Source organism: Sylvia atricapilla, chromosome 2 (genome assembly GCF_009819655.1).
Source record: "Sylvia atricapilla isolate bSylAtr1 chromosome 2, bSylAtr1.pri, whole genome shotgun sequence".
NCBI classification, from domain to species: Eukaryota; Metazoa; Chordata; class Aves; order Passeriformes; family Sylviidae; genus Sylvia; species Sylvia atricapilla.
Window position 1 is genome coordinate 92,190,385 of NC_089141.1, and position 21,202 is coordinate 92,211,586.

General features: G+C 41.3%; 1 protein-coding gene across 1 annotated transcript; it reads right to left on the reverse strand.

The window, feature by feature from the left end:
• Positions 1-834: 834 nt before the first annotated feature.
• MXRA5 (matrix remodeling associated 5) lies at positions 835-19,797 on the reverse strand. The gene is given in 27 exon segments (XM_066313834.1): positions 835-1,704; positions 1,707-3,006; positions 3,008-3,252; positions 3,255-3,508; positions 5,024-5,087; positions 5,090-5,299; positions 5,302-5,367; positions 5,370-5,534; positions 5,537-5,639; positions 5,641-5,819; positions 5,822-5,920; positions 6,557-6,616; positions 6,619-6,867; positions 6,870-6,963; positions 6,965-7,062; positions 7,065-7,223; positions 7,226-7,281; positions 7,283-7,358; positions 7,361-9,373; positions 9,376-9,396; positions 9,399-9,569; positions 9,572-9,754; positions 9,757-11,511; positions 14,101-14,491; positions 14,686-14,815; positions 17,125-17,340; positions 19,482-19,797. Coding segments are annotated over 27 exon segments (8,649 nt in total). The 5' UTR covers positions 19,667-19,797; the 3' UTR covers positions 835-1,597.
• Between the last annotated feature and the right edge of the window lie 1,405 nt (positions 19,798-21,202).

A 21,202-nucleotide genomic window follows, 5' to 3' on the forward strand; every position in this document is an offset into this window, starting at 1 on the left:
ATTTAATTAGGCAACATATCCACAACTTTAATAAAGTTGTGTACAAACTACAGATTTTTAGCCTGCACAGAATTTTTGAAAATGAAGTGTTATAAAATATTCTATAATATAAATTGTAATCCTTGTATCTTCAGCAATGTCCTCTCATTTAATACTGTATTTTGTTCTAATCAAATACCTTTAAGTAACTCAGTTCTGTTGACCATTTTAAGTATGTATTTTCCAACAGCTTACTATTTCTAAGCTGGATAAACTTGTGGGGCAAGGAAACCTTCGGTTTTCATTTTGAAAACGCAAATATTAGCAAAACACTTTACATTACTGACATGTTTTGATCAACTAAAAAAATAAAGCTTTTATTCTAACCATATTCTAAACATGAGTGTAAGTTTTCTGAATAAGCAGACATTTTAAGAATTCACAAATATCTGAGAGAATCCATATGTTTAAAGGTAAATTAACATTTGGCAAAATTCTGATTGTTATACTTTGTTGAAACATGGCATATTCAGCACCTTGTAGCAAATATTTCTATAGCACAAGAGATAAATTTTGATAAAAGTATGCACATTATCCAGTAAATAATCCTTGACTGCAGAAGTAGTACTGAAATTGTAAATATATGCTGAAATATACATAAATCTCTATAATAAACTCACTTCTAAAGAGATAAACAATTATACTAATTTGTCTCCCCTAAAACAACTCTAAATGAATCAAATAGAAGTTGGTTCAAATACAAGTGCATATAACACTACATTATTTGGGTTTTTTCATCTAAGCCCACACCCCAGTTTCTGGAGTTCCTTATTTTCTAAAATAATAAAGAAAAACAGTGAATACATTCTTTGGAAAATCTTTTTTATTATAAATGTACAGTATATTGACCTTAATATTATAAAACACTGTAATGTATCAGAGTCTTGTAAAGACCAATAATTTATAAAATGAGACCAAGTTCATTGTTACTCTTTCTAGTCTCATAGTCAGATTAAAAATACTATAAAATATAGACTGAATTAATTGACCATAGCGTCCTTAGTAGCTGGCAAGTGTATGCTCATACATTAAGGTAGCTAATCTCTGCATGTATTTTTATTAAAATAGATCACTCTTATTTGCTAATTTATTCTTTGATTTTGAAGAGCTGATAGAAGCATGAACAGAAAGGTTAATAATCATATTCTATAAGCCTAGATTATGTAAAGGCACTGCAGGGTATTAAAAAAGAAATGTTTTACTAAAGTACTTCTATCACTGCAGCTCACTTATTAACAGTTAATACTTCTTTGGTACTTTTAAGGTGCTTGTTAGAACAAGAAATAGCTTTGGACTATTGACAATAGAGTACTTCAGGTCTCAGATGCTATTAGATAGCATGAAAAACCACATTACGCTGTCTTAACAATTTGAAGACCTTTTCAACACATTATTCTTCCCAGTTCCAGACTTACTACCATACTGAGTACAAAAGAAATGCAGATTAATGCCTTTTTTTTTCTCTCCTTAGCCATTATTGCAAGCAGTACTTTCCTCATTGCACTTGTTGGCAGTGACTTGAACACCAGTATGCAGTCAAAGGCACTTGTTTTTAATGTTAGAATATGTGTATGTAGGTTGTTTTGGAATCACTGCCTAGTATATTTTTAGCAGTGCATTTATAGAAGCCCGCATCCCTTTGGGTGGACTGCTGGATGACTAATGACCCTGAGGATGGAGGAATTTGTTTCCATACAGACGTGACTGAGCTCCTGTTGTCAGATGTGATTTATCTGGAAGCTCCCATGTTATTTCTGCTTTAGGAATTCCAATGGCCATGCAGTTCAGTTTAACTGAATTTCCAAGCCTGGCATAAATGACAGGTGCTGGCTCACTGGTGATCCGAGGAGGATAGGCGATCACAATGACAGGCACAGTCATCACAGAAGTGCCATACTCTGTGGAGACTTTGCACAAGTAAGTGCCCCTGTCAAACACAGAAGCCTCACGCACTGTCAATGAGCCATTCTCCATCAGGGAAAAGCGACCCACAGCCTGGGGGGCATCCATGACCATACCATTGGGCAGTGTCCAGGAGATCTGTGCCCGGTGGTTTGCCTGGGTGATGCAATGAAGCTGCAGAGTTTCTCCATTGATGATGCTCACCAGGTTGTTGTACTGGTTGCTGATTTCTGGTCTGAGTCCCACTTTCAGGAAGACTACTCGTTCCACATAACCTCCTGGGTTTCTGGCCGTACAGCGGTAAGTCCCAGCATCCCCAGCAGATAAGCTGCTAATGTGTAAGATCCCATCCCTCTTATGGTAAAATCTGTGTAGGCGACTGCCACTCAGCACTTCAGAGCCGTTGGGAAGGATCCAGCTCGTGCTGGGTTTGGGGCTCCCCTGGACTGAGCAGTTCAGGTTGATGTTGTGCCCAGCAATGGCAGTGATCCTTTCACTGACAGGGTCTCTGAAGGAGGGTTTCTCCAAATGGTCTGCAATGAGGAGCTGCACAAGCAGCCTGGCTTCCCCGCCCTCGTTCCGCGCAATGCACACGAGCTGCACGGCATCTGTCGGCCGCACCCCTCTGATGTCCAGGGTACCATTGCGATGCACAGTGATCCTGTTCCCATAGTAGGGAGCTGGCAAGACTACTCCTTCTGGAAAAGCCCATAGGACGCGTGGAGCAGGGATGCCCTCAGCTTTGCAATCAATGAGTTTTCGGCTGTCTCTGATGGCTGTCTCCCTCACAGATGTTATTGCACTGAGATGACCATTGATTCTGGGAGGCTGAACATCAACATGGATCCAAACGACCTTCCGATCTTCTCCAGCACTGTTCCGTGCTACACAAGTATAGTTACCACTGTCAGACCTTTGGGCCTTTTGGATGAGGAGGGTACCATCTCTGTATATCTGGTATTTGTCAGATAGGGCAGGAATAGGCCTATTGGTTGGTGAAAGCCAGGTCACTTTGGGAGTGGGTTCTCCTTTGGCTTCACATGCTACTGTGACAACATCACCATAAAGGTATGTTAATAGTGATGTATGTTTTGTTCCTGATGGTTGCGGGCTCTGCCACCACTTTGACCCGCACTTTCATTTCATCCTTTCCAATCTGGTTTTCAGCATAGCAGGTGTAGTCCCCTTCCTCTCTCAGTCCAACATCATTGAAATACAGGGTTCCATTATCGAAGACCACGTATCGCTTTGTCCGGCTGCCACTGTCATCCGACTGCATGAAGGTATTGATCATGCTGCCATCGGGAAGACCCAGGAGATCTCCGGGTTTGGCAGACCTGTGGCTACACAGTCAACTTTTAGGTCCCCTCCGTACTTGACCTTGTGGTTATTCTCATTCTTATGTTCTATTTTTGCTGGTTTCATCATCACATTCACTTTGAGGACCACGTAGTCATCCCCTATCTTATTGCGGGCCACACACAAATAGTCTCCTGCATCTTTGTCTGTAACTGAATGAACAACCAAAGTCCCATTGCTGAATACTTTGATTCTAGTCTCCAAAGAGCTGTAAGGCAAGAAAAAAGAACCTAGCATGAGATACACAATCACATCTTGGGTATTAACTACTGAGAGAAATCTTTAGCGGGGAGGGAATAACAAGACAACAATAAAAAAAAAAAAATAGGAGAGGAAAATTGCTTTGTTAAATGATTAGATGGTCAGAAATTTCCAGGATATTCACCACCATGAAGCAAATGGAAAAAAATAATTCAAGTAATTTCTGTTGTTTTTAATTATTTTAATGCTCTTTTTGACCATTAAACATACACTAAATACCAAATTATGGTGCTTTTGACTCTTCTGACTACATGTACATTATCCTATAACATTGAAATATGAGATCTCTGAATGATATAATCCACACGAAGCTATATGGACCATAATGCAGTCTGGCACCTGGGTCTTCAGCTGAAAACAAATAAGATGAGGAACTTCCTCTGGCCTTGGCCTAAATATTAACTTTTAGAAGAGTCATAATGAAGCAAAATGTTGCTAAGCTTTGAAATAAGGAAAAAAAAGTTTCCAATATGCTATAAAAGCATACTGGAAAGTCCATTCCATTTCACTATGGAATTCGCGTATTGTGGTCAAAACCAACTTCTTCAGTAGCCTAAGTTTTCTCCCCAAAAAAGATCTCCAGTATTTGAAAGCAGCCCACATAAAGATCATTAAGGAAAATGAAAAGGAAATACAGTATTTTTTTGCTACCACTATAAGGCATAAAATGCAATCTGGATTTTGTGCTATCTGCAGGTTACCTAAATATATTTTTTGTCAATATAAAAAGTTATTACTCTGTTCAGCTGAGAAGAAAGTTGTGCCAAATACACATTTTAATTAAAGTGCATTTCTCATCTGTCTATAGTTCTCAAAGGTGAGCTATGAATACTTTATAGTGCAGAAATTCGTTTTCAGCCAAGTGTTAGGTCAATTACTGTAGATTTGTAGAAGTGATATTTTACTTGATATTGTCAAGACTGGAGAACATATTGTTTTAGACATTTATACGCAACCAGGTTGCACAGACCTTATTGTGCGGTAACATTCATTTACACATGATGTAAAATGATTGTTTAAATAATTATAAATTGAGTTATTTGACCTGTATTTACTGTGTGTAATGATTTCCCTAAGAGATAAAATTCAATGATTCTTTTTCTCTTGGGGAAAAGCAGGCACCTGTGCATTATTCAGACTAAGCACATTGGAGTAAGCAGTACAGAAGCTGTATATCTGGACTTTTTACTAAGTTTGCAAGTGGCTGTAAAAGACAAATAGTGGCAGCTTATCCTAAAAACTTGAAGCTATCCTTTCAAGAGTAATACTGCTTCCAAGAAAATTAAGCTAAGATATAACTTGACTATCTTTTGATATAATTTCAAATTCCTTCTTAAGGATCAGGTGGATCATTCAAAATCTGCAGAAGTCAGGAATGAAACTTGTGTATATATATGAGTGGACTTTTCTCTAAGTTCATCTAAACTGCATTTTACCTGCAACACCCCAAATAGTAATTTACCTATGAAGTGAATCAATCATCCTTTTGGAAGGTAACCTCCATAATATCCGAGGCCAAGGGTCACAGAAGCACTGCAGTCCAAATGCAGGATGCCACCATATGTTACATCTGTTCTCTGAGGAGAGCTCCCAGTGATCTTGGCATTAGATGCGTGCTTCCTCACATGGAGTTGTACTGTTCTCCTGGCAGCTCCCACCATGTTAGCAGCAATGCACTCATAGCTCCCACTGTCCTTGGGGGAGACGTTGCGAATGTAAAGAGTCCCATTGGGAAAACAAATAAATTCCCATTGACAAACTGAGAAGGTCGGATTTGTGTGCCATCAAAGACCACCCAGCGGACGTTGGAGAAGGCGCTGCTTTGGCAGTGCAGTGGATGTAAATACTGCTACCAAGGGGCAAGGAAATGTTCTCTTGCTTGTCCTGCTGGATGATGGGGGGTAAGGCTGCAATGTGCAGCCTCACTGCAATGCTGTCAGCTCCTGCAGCATTGCTTGCTACACATTTGTAACTCCTCGGTCTGAAAAAGTTGCTTGCTTGATAGACAAGGTTCGATTTTCATGAAGCATTATCCTGTTTTCTGTGGTTGTGACTGTCTGCAAAATCTTCCTATCTGGGGAAAATCCACGAAATTAGTGGGCTTGGAGTTCCGCTAGCCTGACATTCCATTGCTATGGTTTCTCCAAAGTAGACCGTGACATCTCGGTAGCGGGAAAGTAAAATTTTGGGCTGGTGGGCTACAACTGTGAGCACAACAATCATTTTATCTACGCCATGGAGGTTCTGAGCTGTGCATAATACTGTCCACGATCCTGAAGCTGAGCATTTCGGATAAGGAGAGTACCATTTCTCCAGACTTCAAACCTTTGTAACCTGCTGTTAGCTGTCATTAGAGCTCCTGTGAAGGTGAGAGGAAAGAAAGTCAAAGGATTTAAAATGTACGTTATTACATAAAGAAGTCTTAAGTGAGATTTGAAGTTTAGTCAACACTAATTACAACTTCAGAGGGCCCATATGACATCTTCTGACAGTCTCCATTGCTCAAATTAGCCTTTCTTTCTATTGCAGAACTAACCACTAGCTTGCAAACCTGGACAGTGTGGAAATTTTTGAGGGCCTTATGTTTTAGGATCCCTCTTAAATCTTTATGCAAATTTTCTGTTCCTTTTGCATACGAAGATGACACACACATCAGTATTTACAGTAGCAAGGTTAATAAACCCATATTCACAAATATTACCACAATAAAATTCTAACTGCTATGAATAAGCAGAGCTGGCTGCTTTTCACAGCCAAAATTACTCTTCAAAAATGAACTCATTAAATGGTAGAGGTTTTCTTTTATTACAAGAAACACTGCAAATCTATTATTCCTTGTAATGATTAGTTGCAATTTATCATTTTTACTACAATGACTATTAATTAAGTGACAAGAAGTATTTTTTAGTATTTTGACCTACTCCTGTGACCATGTTGCATTTCTGTGCAATACCCCTACACACTGTGTGGAAGAACACATTTTTCTCTGTCTTACCTGTAGAGACTTTTGTCCAAGTAATAAAAGGCTTGGGTTCCCCAACTGCATCACAAGGATAAAAGCATCTGTTTCAGCAGGGATGGATATGCTCTGAGATGCTTTTGTGATAATTTTAGGTCTTTCTCCATGTACTCGAAAATTAGTGGAAGAGTGAATTGCAGTAGAATTGTGTGGCATAATGCCTCCCATGTATGGAACAGATGGAAATTTTTGATGACGATGATGGACACTTTTAAAAGGATGAACTGTAGTGGTTATTTGTGGTTTTGTGCGCTGAGAGAGAAAGGCTGGAGGGGTGATCTTAAAATCACTGGTGGTGATGTGGTAGTTTTGGCATGTGGCATCGGAGGCACTGGAACAGCTGTAGCTTTCTGCACTGTAATCCCAGTAGGTAAAACCTGAGCCAATCTTCTTCTCATTTGTGTCTTTTGGCACTAGTTGACTTGGAACATCTGGTTTAGGATGCATATTTAGGTGAGGGAATATCCTTGTTCTGTTGAAAGTAATGGTATTCTGGAACTGGGGTAATAGGGGATTGCTTGACTTGGTAGTCTCCCTGCTGTGCCTCTGTTATCTGGAACATGGTTATTTCCAAAAAATCTTGAATTAATATTGTATCTGTTCTGACCCTGATTACTGAATTTGGTTTCGGTTAATGGATTTGTTTGTTAAATGGAGAGGCTTGTGTTGGGGTAGTTGTTTCTCTCTGAAAAGCAAAGGTTTCTGTCCTGGATGGTATGTGCTGCATATGCTGTTATCTCTGGTTTGTTTGTGTAGTGGAGAGGCTGATGTGTTACAAATACCGAAATGGGCCCTGTGTTACAGGAAGCTTCACTGTGCCTCTTACGGGAATGTGCTTTGAAGGCACAACAGGCAGTCTCTGGTTGATGTCTGGTATCATTCCAGCAGGTGAATGGGGAAGATCTGGATCTAGCAGTAAACTGTTGTTTGACTTGCTACTATACAACTCTTTGAATTGCTTCTCTTTTGACTTTATGCTAATCCTGTTTTCATTTGAGGAAGGAGTAGGGTGAACATTCTGTTTTGAGGTCATCACTGTTTTGTCACCACTTGTTCCAACTTGTTTTGCTTCTGGGAATATTTCTTGATTGAGGGCATTACTCTCCTTGGTGGTATAATGAAGAGAAAGATGTGAAGTGGTTGGAATGGAAGGGGGAAGAGTGACGAGTTTTATAAATGGAATAAAAGCAGTGGATGTAATAGGAGGGTTTTCAGTTGTCTGCAAATGATGAAACACATGTAACATAGATTCCTCTCTATGCAAGGAAGACGGCTCTGTCCCAGCCTGGGAAGTAACAGATTTCTTTGTCTCTCTAACTGGAAAAGTCTGAGCTTCTGCAGTGCTGAAAGAGGAGGATAAAGTAATTATCTCATATTGCTGAGGCGGCTCAGCTTTTTCTGATGTTTCTGTAGATACTGTGGGCTTCCTTGAAACTGAGAGGTCCTTAAAAACTTCAACTGTGCCAACAGGAATACTTAAATCACTCATAGTGGGATATGCCAGCTGGAATGTTCCAGCAGTTGTTTCATTAACCACAACTTCTAAGTCAAATAGGTTAGGCTCTTCTTGAGATTTTGGTTTTGTTGATAGTATTGAGCTGTTCCTATATGGAGGAGAAGTTGTTGTCCTTGATTGTTCTGCCTTATGAGCCACAGTTTTAGAATCTGCTTTCACATCCTCCGCAGAGTCATTGTCTAATGTGTGGTATGCTGGCACTTCACTTTGCTCTGGTTTCAGAGGTACACTTGACTCTTTTGTGGGAAGCACATCACGTACAGCATATGATGATAAAATTGTGACAGGTGCAATCACTGGAAATTCCAAGATTTCAGGGGTAGTAAGGTGTGTCACACGTTCAGCTTCAGGTGGAGAAGTAGTAGGCCTAAAAGAGAAAGTTGTGATGTCATCTCTGATTTTTGTAATTTTCTCTGTGACACCTGAATCAGGAATTAATGAAGGAGTAGATTCCATATGCTCCTCTTTCCTAGCCTGTATTTTGATGTTTTTAAGATCAGGACTTCTTGGAGTTGCAGAAGTAGTCTTGGTAATAGCTTCAATTCCAGATGTCCTTGGAATTATAGGTATTGCCTCTGTGGTTGAAACTACACGGGGCAAAGGCTTTGGTCTTTGTCGGATTCTGTTTGGTCTCCTCCTTCTCCCATAAGGCCTTTTCCTACCATGCTGAGTAAAAAGTGGAGGCATGGTCTTTCTGTTTGGAGTTGTTGTAGTGGCAACAGTGGTCAATCTACTGATGGAAAAAGCTGTTTCTAACCCCTCTGCTGTTTTATGAGGAGGATAAGCACTATGCAAAATGAATATAGGACCCTGTTTTGGACTAGCCAGGTTTTGATGTTCCTCTGTTTGAGAATTGTCTGCATAACTGCTGGACATGCTTTCTTGAGTCACTGTATTCCTGTGAGTTTCAGGTTCTTCTTTGTTCTGAATCCTGATGGGTGTAACAGCTGGAAAACTGTTACTTAAGTCTGCTGTTTTTGTATGACTTGTGGATGGTTTTTTGTGCTGGTACCTTGCATCATTGCCCTTTTCTCTAACAAATGGAAAAGTAGATGAAGGAACAGTAGTAGTGCCTACAGAATCTGTTGGGATGATCTCATCAAACTGAGAAGGTGCTGAAGTTATGGTGTCAACTCTAACTGGGCCCACTTCATTTAACTTCAAGCTTGTCTCCAAGGTGCTATGAAGATCCACAGTCCGAGACTCAGCAAGGAGAGTAGCGTCAAGTGGTAGCTCAGCAAAAGCAGAATTTTCTTCAGATATAGGAGATACAGATTATCTACATTTTCCACTGTGAATAACTGCTCTGAACATTAGGAAAGTTTGTCACAATTTGTTTGGCTAGAGGTTCTTCAGTAAGGGCAACTGAATCATCTGTCCTGACATCAAGATGCTGCTCTCCTTGCGGTTGTGGAGTTGCAGAGGCAGGAGTCAAATATGGCCCCGATAAAGCAAATTCTACAGCGTCTATATTGCAGGTGTTTGTAAAGCCCTGTGGTTGGAGAACAGTTCAGTTTCTGACCCTACTAATACAGACTGGACTGAAAACACTTCTGTGTTCTGTGACACAGTGACCGAGAACTGCTCAACCTCACCCACAGGTGATGCATCAGCAGAGGAATCCAGCATATCAGCTCCTGTCTCTGAAGGGGGAGGCTGGCTAAGGGATAAGGGGAGGGAGTAGTTTCCTGCATGACTGATGGAAGTGAAGTTGTTACAGAGATGGTTGTAGCTGTTGTTGTTCTAGGAAGATTCTTCCCACGGACCTTTGCCAAAATATCAGCCCAATGCTGTGGATTAATCTGTTTGCTTGCCACATTAATTCTCCTTCGAGATTCAAATACTCTCCGACCTTCTGCAACGTTGCTGCCTTGAGTTTCATCAGTACTTTTCCAGATTTTCATTTTCCTTCTACCCTTCTTCCCCTTTTTAATTTGCGCCTCTGGCACTTGGTCACTTTTTTGTTTAAAAGGTATTTCCCAGTCTTTTAGGCGGTTCTTTCTTTGTGGGAACTCCTCCATCCCTCCTGTCCCTGATCCTTCATCATCTATGACCCGCCCTCTTGTTTTTGACAAACCTTTTGAGCCTGGGCGTTTCTTTAGTTTTATGCGTTTAAATGACCTGTCAGACACCATTTTATTTACTGTGACCCTTACAACAAACTGATCTGATCCCTGCTGATTGACAGCCACACATCTGTAATGGCCACTATCAGTGACATGGCTCCTTGGAATAAGCAAAGTACCATTGGGCAGCATATAGCCTTTTGAAGAGTTTGATACATCATTGAGTACCTGACTGTTTGGAAGAATCCAGCTCAACTGTGGGTCTGGGATGGCAACTGCATTGCATGGCAAAGTTATTGGATCTCCAACATTTTTTTCAACTCTCACTACATCTGAGTCAGTTACCTGAATAGCTGCAGGTTGCACAACTAGTCTGTAAGCCATTATGTCCACATCATCTCTCACTTGGGCAACACAGCGGTACACACCTCCATCAGTGTAACTCACTGCTTTGATTATTAGACGGCCATTGCTGAGAATGGAAAACCTACTGTCTTTCTCATTAAAAGGTGCCTGGAGTTTAGTTCCATCTGGAAAAAGCCACTGAATGGAGGGGCTCTCAGAAGCTTTCACACTGCAGCTCAGCTGACACTCTGACCCTTCCACCACACTCTGTGCTGTCCTTGTGCTCTGATTTTGCTCTATCATTACCCAGTTTCTCTGCTGCCTGGTGGTTTTGGTAGGAATTGTCTGAGAAAACACAGTAAAAAAAGATAGCACCACTTTTTTCCCTGTACTCTGGCGTCTGTTTAATTGGATATTTATAAGAGGCTGCATGACCCAGGAAGGCTCAGCCAGTATTTGAGCTTTTACACCTGTGTAGTAAAGAGCATCATAATCTGAGCCTTGCCTGTACCTATAGCTTATTTTAGGCTCTTTTCTAAGCATAAGTTCCCTCTCTAATTTGACAGGTACTTCACTGTAGTAAGCTATAAGCTTCCATAGTTTTTCATAGTTTTCTCGATTCATTGGACATTCAAAATCCAGTGCAATTGTGGCATTTATAGCTATCTCCTGAGTTTGGACTTGATTCCACTGAATTTTGGTAGAACCTGTTGGTTTTTTGATTTCACAGTTCAGGTGAACTATATTGCCATGCTCATCAGTCATATTTAGAGCAATGTTCCATGGTGAGGACTGAAGTTCTTCCAGAGGGAGTTCATAACTGTCATCATCTTCCTCATCTTGAATACTGTTATTTTGCCTCAGTGAAGACTGAATAACAGGCTTCCTACAGGAAATATCTTTCAAGTTTTGAATATCTTCTTTCTGCAGTTGTTTTGGGCTGCTGCACTTAGCACAGAGCTGTCCCCCTTCATAAGCTTTGTCCTTTTTGCATTTTAAAACACCTGGAAAAAAAAAGAGAGATAAATAAGCTGAAAAACTCTGTTCTTAAGCTAGAAAACTCTCAGAAGTATGAAATAAACTTCATGAGAATTGCATTGTCACATGCCAAATAAGGCAAGACTTACAGAATGGCATCTCTTTGTTTTACAGCTGAAATGGGCTGTAAAACAATACCCAATTCTCAATCAGATCGTGATTTCTTCTGACTTTAATGAGAGGATTGAATACTCCATCCTTCTGAAATTTAGATTCGCTGCCTCTGAATTAAATGCCTAGAAACTGAAGTGTGCAGGGCAACATTTAAATTAGTAAAAAACTACTGTGTCAAAAAGCCTGCATTTGTACAGTGACAGCCTAACTTGTGGATCTAATGAGAAGAGGAGTGAGACCTTTCAGCTTTAAAAAAAACCAGCATTTACCCGAGAAATGCTGGACTCCCTCTTTAAACAATCCAAGAAGCCTTTTTTTTTTTTCCTCTATTGATTGAGAACAGTATTGGCATATGCAGAACATTTTACTGTAGCTACCAAAATGGGCTGACTAGTTCATGCACTTACAAGATATTTATTAGCAGAAAAAAATAAAAAAAAAAGAAGTGCCACTTATTTCCTCACCTCTGAAACCTCTGAAACAACTGTAAATTTTGTAGTAACGCACACAAAAAACCCCTTAAAAAACAAAAAAAACCCACCACCACCACCACCAACAAAAAAAGAGCAGCTAAAACTGAGAGGGAAAACTAGACCAGGAAATTACAGTCTTGAGTCCTCTCTTCTGTCAATGCAGACTGTTGTCAGCAAAGTAAAAATCATATATTTATTACATTGTTCTGCCCACTTGAATGTCAAATGTTATCTTAGTTATTTAGTTTGGAAGCATATAGTAAATAAAATGTGTAACAGACATTCTAGGAACAAGTATCAGCCTGAAGAATGAGGGATCTTTGAATGAATGAACAATATGCTGGTGGGTTATAAGGCAAAATATCAGGAGAAAGGGAAATGCACAAAAAAAATTCATACCATATATGCTTTGCTAGTCTGAAAAATCAATTTTCTTGAAAAGGAGCTACAAATGGAATACATACATTTATATATCCTTATCAATATCTATATATCTGCAGTTTATCACTTGCATATTCAAACAGGATGTTTCAAAGATAAGGAAAAACTGGCCCACAATCAACTTGGCAGTGGCTACACTGGTCTGCAGGAATTTAATAACTCTTTCTGGACAGAATTCCCAAAGAAGTTAATGTTGTAGTCATATACAGATACAAGATCTGTCATACATGAAAAAGAAATGGATAAATTATTCCTCCCTCCAAAAATCACTACTGTTTTAGTGTAAAGAGGTAACCTAACTGAATACAAATGCTAGCAAGCCAAACCCTGCACTAAGGAAGGAATGTTTAGCTAATATCTCATAACTTACAGTAAAACTTAAGTACACCCATTACTCATGCACGCAATTTGGACCAAGAACAGAATGTAAGAATATTAAAATGTAAGCTAGTGAAATACAGTATTTCAGTTAGATGACTCAAATATCTGTTTAGTCCAGAAGATTTATATTACTCATTCACACATTCTTAAAAAGTATTGTCCTACAGTCAAGTGCAAAATTGCAATGAATTATGTATTCTAAGATGACAAGACCCACCATCATTCACCATATGTGCTCCAAAATCATGATATCCTTGTGACTGCATCACTTATTTGAGACATCTTCAGTTACAATTAAATGCCAATTCCCTCTTAATTTTCTGGCAGTAGCTTTGGTGCGACACCAGTTCCTCTGCTGAACTGAGATGCTCAAACTGTAAACTGACACTCAAACCTCTCCTCATTTAGTGTACTCCTGATACAGAGGCATTATAAAACTTTCTTTTTTACTTCTGCACACAATCAGAAGCCTTGCAGCCTAGGCATTGTCATACTAATCTCTAAGGTTGAATGAAGACCAACAACCTATTTAATGAAAAAATTACATCGTTGAAAATAAATACATTGCAAGTACTTGAAAATACTTAAAATAGATTTGCTACATCACAAAGGAAGTTCTGGTCAATGAAGAAACATGGACGGACATGAAGAATGCATACTACAGCCATTATGTTAATAGATTTAAAGTTAGAAGGCCTAACCAGGAATTTGGTAACCTGATTTCCGTCCTTCCTTAGACAAACAAGTTCAAATCCAATGTTACCACCATCTGTGAGGGCGTATAATCAGTAGGTTTGTTGGCTGAGGAGAATTGGCAGCCCTTAGCCAAAGGTGTACTGCCGTGCAAGCAAATGCAGCAAAAGGTTATAACTCCTTCCCAGTTATAAACTTCACTACCACTTCCATCACTGCAAATGTAATGGCTTATTTCTTTGCTGTATTTTTATCTAATGAAACAAAACTGCTTTCTTTTTACGGTGTTTTTTAAATACACACATTTACTGAAAAGTAACAGAATTTATTACTGCACACAGACATCATGTAGTTAATAATATACAGGAAATAAAAAAAAACACATTAACATACAGAACAGGAAAAAAAATCAACATTATGACTTCAATAAACACTGGTAGTTTATGCTCCTACCTCCAAAAACTTCATTCCATTCAAGGAGCCACTTCAAACTGCAGTCACAGGCCCATGGATTTCCATGAAGGTAAAGATTTTCCAGCAGTGGCATGCCTTGAAACATCCCTGAAGGCAGGGTCCTAAGAGCATTTTCAGATAGGTAGAGATGTCTTACTGTTGACAATTTGAAATAATCAAGGACCATAAATGTTGAAAAGGTGTTGGGGTGAAGCTGCTGGAGCAGATTTCCTTCCAGGTGGACAAGTCTCAGAGAGGTTAAACCATTAAAAGCATTTGGATGAATAAACTCAATTCTGTTGTGGTCCATGTGCAGTCTCATTAAGCTTGAAAGTCCTTGCAGAGTTTGGCCAGTTATGGCTTTCAATTTATTGTAACTGATTTTGAAAACCTAAACAAAAAAATAAAACAAAAAAAGAACCAGAGATTATTTTTTTAACTAAATCCAAATAGGACAGCAATCAAACAAATTTTTTCTCACACATTCAAATCTTCTAAACCACTGAAAAATGATAAGCTGGTTAGAGGTAGAATAAAAGTGAGTGTTTTTTCAAATTTTGAAATTTACGAAAACCTAAGCATTACCTGTAGAGACACAAGATCTTTCATAGCACCATTAGGAATATTCTGAATGTCATTTCCATGTATCATGAGCAACTCCAATTTTGTAAGTCCCGCAAAGGAGCTTTCGTATATAGACTGTATACTGTTAAACCTGGGGAAAAAAATCACACATGCAGTTACAATTTATACACTGACTGTCATGGACTGCAAATGTAAAATTAGTATAACCTAACTTTCAGGAAAAACTGGAGGGACCTTAATGCATTGTCAAAAAGCCAGAAGTTACTGACTCTTACAAGGCCCAAACATACTTAGTTCATGTTTACATTAAGATTTTTTTCACTCACTTTGTGGCACTTTAGCCATAAATTAGGAGTAAAAGTAATAAACAGGCATTTAAGTTCTAATAGTTGTCAGTGTATTTTTCCATGTAGCTCAGTTTATAGAATGGAAATAAGTTAATGGCCTGTGGCCAAACCATGATGCTATGGAGCCTGGCAAACTAGACAGGCTGCAGTGTTGCCAAAGCAGCATTTAATAATAAATAAATAGAGATTTGGAGAGTAAACATTAAAAATGAGTTATCTCCCAAACAGCACAAGAAGCAGTAAGTCACATCCTGTTTCACTTACTGTTACAATTACTTAATCTAATTGGCCACATGAACTAAATACATAAGATCTAGGAACTGACCTTCCAATTACATCATTTGAGCCTTGAAACTCCTCTTAGATAAGGAATACAGAAAAACCTACTCTTTGAAAATAAATCAGTTTTGCTTTGCACAAGCAAATCAGGCTTTATTTGCCAATTTGGAAGAATTACAGTTGATGTCCTAGTTCTACATTTGTGTTTTTCATATGTATACAGATAAGTAAATGTGTTGTTTAATCTAGGCATGAAATCTGAAAACTAAGCATTCTAAGAATCTAGTATATAAGAATTTTATAGATTTTTCCAATTTATTGGTATTTTCTAGAAAGCAAGGGAAGACACAGCATGAAATTAAAACAATTTGAATACGGAGAAAATACTTTTGCATCTTCACCATGTTATCTACCTAAAGAGTCTTAATTTGCTAAAAATTTATAACACTGTATTAATATTTTAGTCCTTCTGCAGATCCACTAAGCTTATAGCAGATATCTTATTAAAATTCCTTATTTCAAAATCAGTCCTTCAAAAAAAAAAATCAGATTTTGAAATAAAAATTTCTCCTAAATAATTTCCAATTAGAAAAATAATCTTCACCTTCTAACTGCATAACACTTAAAATAGTAACATGATAAAAGCACTCTTTCAAAGTGAAAGTCCAACTACAGACAATTAAGACTGTTTCTTCCTGAGAAAGGACACAACTCAGAAAGTGTCATTTGAAGTGATGAAACACCAAGAGAGGAAATATCTTTTATGCTAACAGTATATCAAATAAAGTACTTTACTAAAAAACAGCACTAACGCCTTAGTAGTTCAGAAGCCTACATTCCATTTTCAAAAGCAATCGAGGGATTGGAGTACATATTTTTCTAACATAGCTTTATTGGGCACAAGAGCATTTTGAAACTAAATTTAGGTTTTAGGTGGATAAAATGCTGGTGGATAAAAATTTTAACTATAGGGAAGAAAAAAAAAAAAAAGAAGAAACCCAACCAAGGTCACTACTGCCAGTCACTGCATGATCATTTGCAGCTTACAGCCTTGAGGTTGTCAGGGTGAGTTTGCCATGGGTAGTGGGGCAGCCCTGACACCAAGAAGAAGAGGACTGAGACTCTTGCACCATTCCGTGTCACACAATGACCCAACACGGTATTTTCATGATATGAAGCCTGCCAACAGTCCCTGCCTTCTTGTCTCAAAATCTGACAGATGTTGAGTTGGCAATATCCTGGCAGAGGAAAGTGAGCTGGAGTCTGAGCAATCGCTTCTCAAAACATGCTTATATGGTGCTTAGTTGCTTGAAAAAAAACTTCAACAAAAACACAGTTCCAAAGGAAATGGATCAGATTTCTTTCCACTGTATTCATTTAAGATATGCTATATCTCATTGTCCTCCAAAATGCTACAGGGTTACATCATAGAATTTTAATCCTACTGTATTTTTTTTACATCAGGCATAAAATTCCATAGTCTGTAGGACTCTCATAACAGATTTAATTAAATATCTTTTTTTATACACTCTAGACTAAATGACTAAATGTTCTATTTGCCAAAAACATCACGGTATAAATATTTATTTGAAAATAATAGTAACTTTTGTTTGAAACAAAAAGGCTAAGCCAACTTCTCCATGCCAGCAGTTGTAGTGTTTGAAATACAGCACCGATGGGTAAGTAAGTACCCATCCCTGCAATTCTACTTAAGAAGTACACACAGAGGTCCTGGTTAGCCACACATGCACGGAGCACTCCAGGCTTCCGCACTAAGAGCATCAAGCTGTTTGCTCCAAGCTGCCATACGCACCCGAAGTTGATTCTTTCCACGTGTCTCGGGATGCGTGCCGGCACGGCTGCCAGGGAGCGGAAGGTGCAGTGGACCTCGGTGGGCAGGTAGCAGGCGCAGGGCTGGGGGCAGCCCAGGGCGCCCCGCGGCAGCCCCAGGCCCAGCAGCAGCACCACGGACAGCGCTCCGGTCGCCACCCACTCCCCCATCTTGTCGCCTCCTCTCGCCTGGCTCCTCCTGCTTGTTGTGGGGCAGGGAGGAAGAAAAGACAGAAAAATTATGATTTTTAAAACCTTTTATATGATCTTTATATATTTAAACCCCTCTATATACCTAGTGATTACCTTCATTGCTTAAAAAGTCTGTAGACGATCAAGGCCAAGTTCAACTGGAAAGCCATCTTCTTTATTCCATGCCAATTTCAACTTCAGCATCAATCTTTCCCCTACTACTCACTTCTACTAAATATCTATTCTAAAAAAGTTATGCTAACTCCCTATAGTAATAAATTTTATAGGCTTATTCTGTACAACAAAAATAGTACTCATTTTGCAGAAAAACGAAAAAAATTTTAGGGGCATATCTAACTCAAGTAAATTGCCAGGGCTCCCTCTACAGTCAATGAAAGAAGAAAAAACAACCATGCCATAATCACTTGAAGATGAATTAAATCAGTTATGTACCTCATCAGATAACTAAAAATAGTACAATTGAGCTTCATTAGGTCCTGAATTAGCAAAATCACCTCACCTGGCTGCCTAATTTTTAGATGGGCTATTAACTTTTGATAGGGTAAAATGTGGCTCAATGAATCTCATTCATAATAGATATGGGAAATGATTGAGATAGAAAGTGAAAGAAAGAATCGGCTTGCCATAGATCTAAACTCTATCATCCTGTGCCATGGATTGCTCTGTTATGTTGGATATACTCTTACATTGCAATCTAAACCAAACCCGTATTATGACTGTTCAGAAATGATAAACCTAGACAATTTGTTTAAAAGCATCAGCACAGGCCTCAGAAGAAAAGTTTATAATATTTCCACCAATACTCAAGTTCAGATTTTTGGAATTGTGTGTCAACATCTGCACAGCTAGAACCATGGAGAGTCTTTTTAAAAAGTAGACACAAGAAAACACAACTGTTATTGACCTCAAACACTAGCAATTTCTGAAAATCAAACAATTTATGTAATGTCCTATTACCGATTAAGCACCCTAACTCTGGACAAATGAGTTTGAAACATTCTTATTCTTTTTCCTACCAGCAGAAGAATTTGAAAGCTTTTCAAATTAACACCATACAAGAATACTGGGTGCTATTAGTAACAGAAATTTAATATTCCTGCTTCTGTACAACACTGTGACAATGACAGGCTCTCACTTGTACCAGGTATTAATTCCACTAGTTATTTGCTTGTAGTATAAAAGCCAGATTTTCTTAGGTCTGCAAGCAACAAGATACACATTTTTTCCCTAAGATTACCATGTGCAAAACATTACAGTTCAAAGGAGAGGCTTGTTGGGATGAAGAGTTCTCCCAAATATCCGTGGTCAAGTTAATGAGATGCTTAGCATTCTTTACGAGACAAATAGCTTGTAATTTGTTTAAGAATTTTCAGGTGCTGTTTTCCTTATGTTCTCCTTAACGAAAACTCCTTCTAGAAAACAGCATTTCAATTCCTTTTGTGAGAGGTCCCTTTCAGGACGTGCTCATTGAGGTGAAGAGGAAGCTGCACTGACTTGTGAGGGGCTGAGGAAGGGCAGGCCGGCGGGACTTACCGTGCTGTGCTCGTGTCAGACGGAGGCACGGCCGCCGCCGGCCGGAGCCGCTCCTCCGGGATACACCGGGATCTGCCGGAGCGGCTCCCACCGCGCCGCCCCGCCCCGCCGCACGGGAGCGCTCTCGGCCGCCCCATCGCCATTGGCTGCCGCCACCACCCGCGCAAGGTGCCGGCCAATGGGCTTCGGCCCCGCCCCCGGGAGGCGGAGCGTGGGCGCGGCCCCCAGTGGCGGCGCTGCCGCCCGGCGGGAGGGGGCGGCCGGTGCTGCGCCGCCCGGGCCGAGTGCCAGCAGCGGCTGTGGCGGAGGGGGCTGCGGGGGAGCCGTAGTCGCCCTCGTTTCCACGTTTCTTTCTGCCGTACCGGAGGACAGATGCTTCCCATTAGAGAAGAATGTCCCCGCCGGACGGGGCGACGGGAGCGCTCCGGGGGACACACGGCGGCACCGGCTGCGGGACGCCCGACGGCCGCCAGCCAGGCAGCCGCGCAGCCCGCCCGCCTCCCCGCTCCCGCAGTCCTGCGGGGGAACCCCAAAACCCAACCCGCCCCGCGGCCGTGCGCGCTCTGGCAGCGGCGGCCGTGCGCTGCTCCTTACCTGCGGCCGGGCTCGGCGCTCTCAGCAGGCGCTGCCCGCCGCTCCCGATGCTCCGGGGGGCTGCGGGCGGCCGGCGGCGCGGGGCCGGCGGTCACCTGGACTCCGGCCTCCCCTCCGGCACCGGCTCGCCGGGGCTCATCGCTGCCTGCGGTGGCGCGCCTCGACGCCGATTTAGGACTCCTCATCGCCCGTCATCCTGCGGGATCCGCCGCCGCGCTTGGGTTCCCCCGAACAAGCATAAGCGATGCGCGGCAGCCGGGCAGGCACCTCCGGGTGCTGGTTTGTATTGACTGCTATTGTCTCCGAGCTCTCCCCTTCTCCGGGTACCGCACGAAAGTCGGGACGCCGCAAGCCCTCAGCCCCGGCGGAAGCCCAGCGCGTCGCTCCGGGACCTCTGTGGGCCAGCGGGCGGGCGGGCGATGCGGGCGGCTCCGCGCCGCCGGACGGGCTGCCTGGGCGCGCAGCTCTTCCCGCGGCGGCAGCGTCCCGCCGCCCGCCGCCGCATGGGGACCAGGGCTGCGCTACCGGGCCGCCGCGTCCGCCGCCTCCCCGCGCCGGGCGCTGTGCAGGGGAGGGCGCAGCGCGGCGGCTCCTCTTGCCCGGTGGGCGGCTCCTCCGGGGAGGGGGCGGCTGCGGGCGGGCCCCGCCGGCGGCGGGGGTGGGTAAAAGGGGTCCGGAGACGGCGGGCGGGACTGCCGGCAGTTGCCGTTTCGTCTGAGTTCGGGAGCTGAAGCGCACGGAAAGTTTGTCTGTGGGACCTGGGCAGGTATCTTGAAGCACTCAGATGTGCAGCTACGCATCTTGTGCGCTCACATAAACGGGAGTTCAGCACATATTCCCTAAACTGGACCGACCAGTTTGGGTTTCTTTCTCTTCCCATAGTGATATGGTGCTTAGAGACATGGTTTAGTAGTGGACTTGGCAGTGCAGGGTTAATGGTTGGACTTGATGATTTTGCGATCTTTTCCAGCCTTAAAGATTCTAGTTCTTTAATATAGGTCTCCCGTCACAACACAAAGAACTATATCTTGTACAATCCTTGTATTTCATACTGGCACAATTCTGCTGCAGAGACCTGTATCCTGTCTGTAAGTGGGAGTTTGATCTCTGCAATCAAACTCAATGACAGACACTCCAATTAATGCGTGTGAACTGAAAATCTCAGAACTGAAATACAGAAGAAATAACAGCAATAGAGGAAAAGACAGGAACCAGTATTTAACCAGACTGAATGTAGACCTGGTCATTAATTGCCTTTTACCTTTAAAATCCACCAGAGGCAGACTTTAGTTTAAAGTCATTAAATCATTGACATCCCTCTTCTCAATTTCTCTCCAGTATTAGCAATTTTTTTCAGTACACAAAAGTAAGCCTATCTCTAGTCCAGTGATAAATGCGTGATTCAGAAGACCATGCGCTAGTGTCTAATTGGTTTCACTGTGTGGTTTTTGGATATGCACAGTTTTCTGTTCCCTAGATAGGCAATGCAGCAGTTTCCCTTCATCTGTTCTAAAAAGCCAAAAAAACTCAGTCTTTCAAAGCACAAAAGAGTTGGAGAAATGAGCATAGATTCATCTTGAGTCATAAGAATGCCTCTGAGTTTTGGTATGGAACTTTCAAATTCCATCTCCGAGGTAAATAAATATAGTGGATGGCATTATGTTCAAGGCTATGTTCAAAGTTGTGGCAAGTGGATCATCACCAAACTAATAGAAATAATC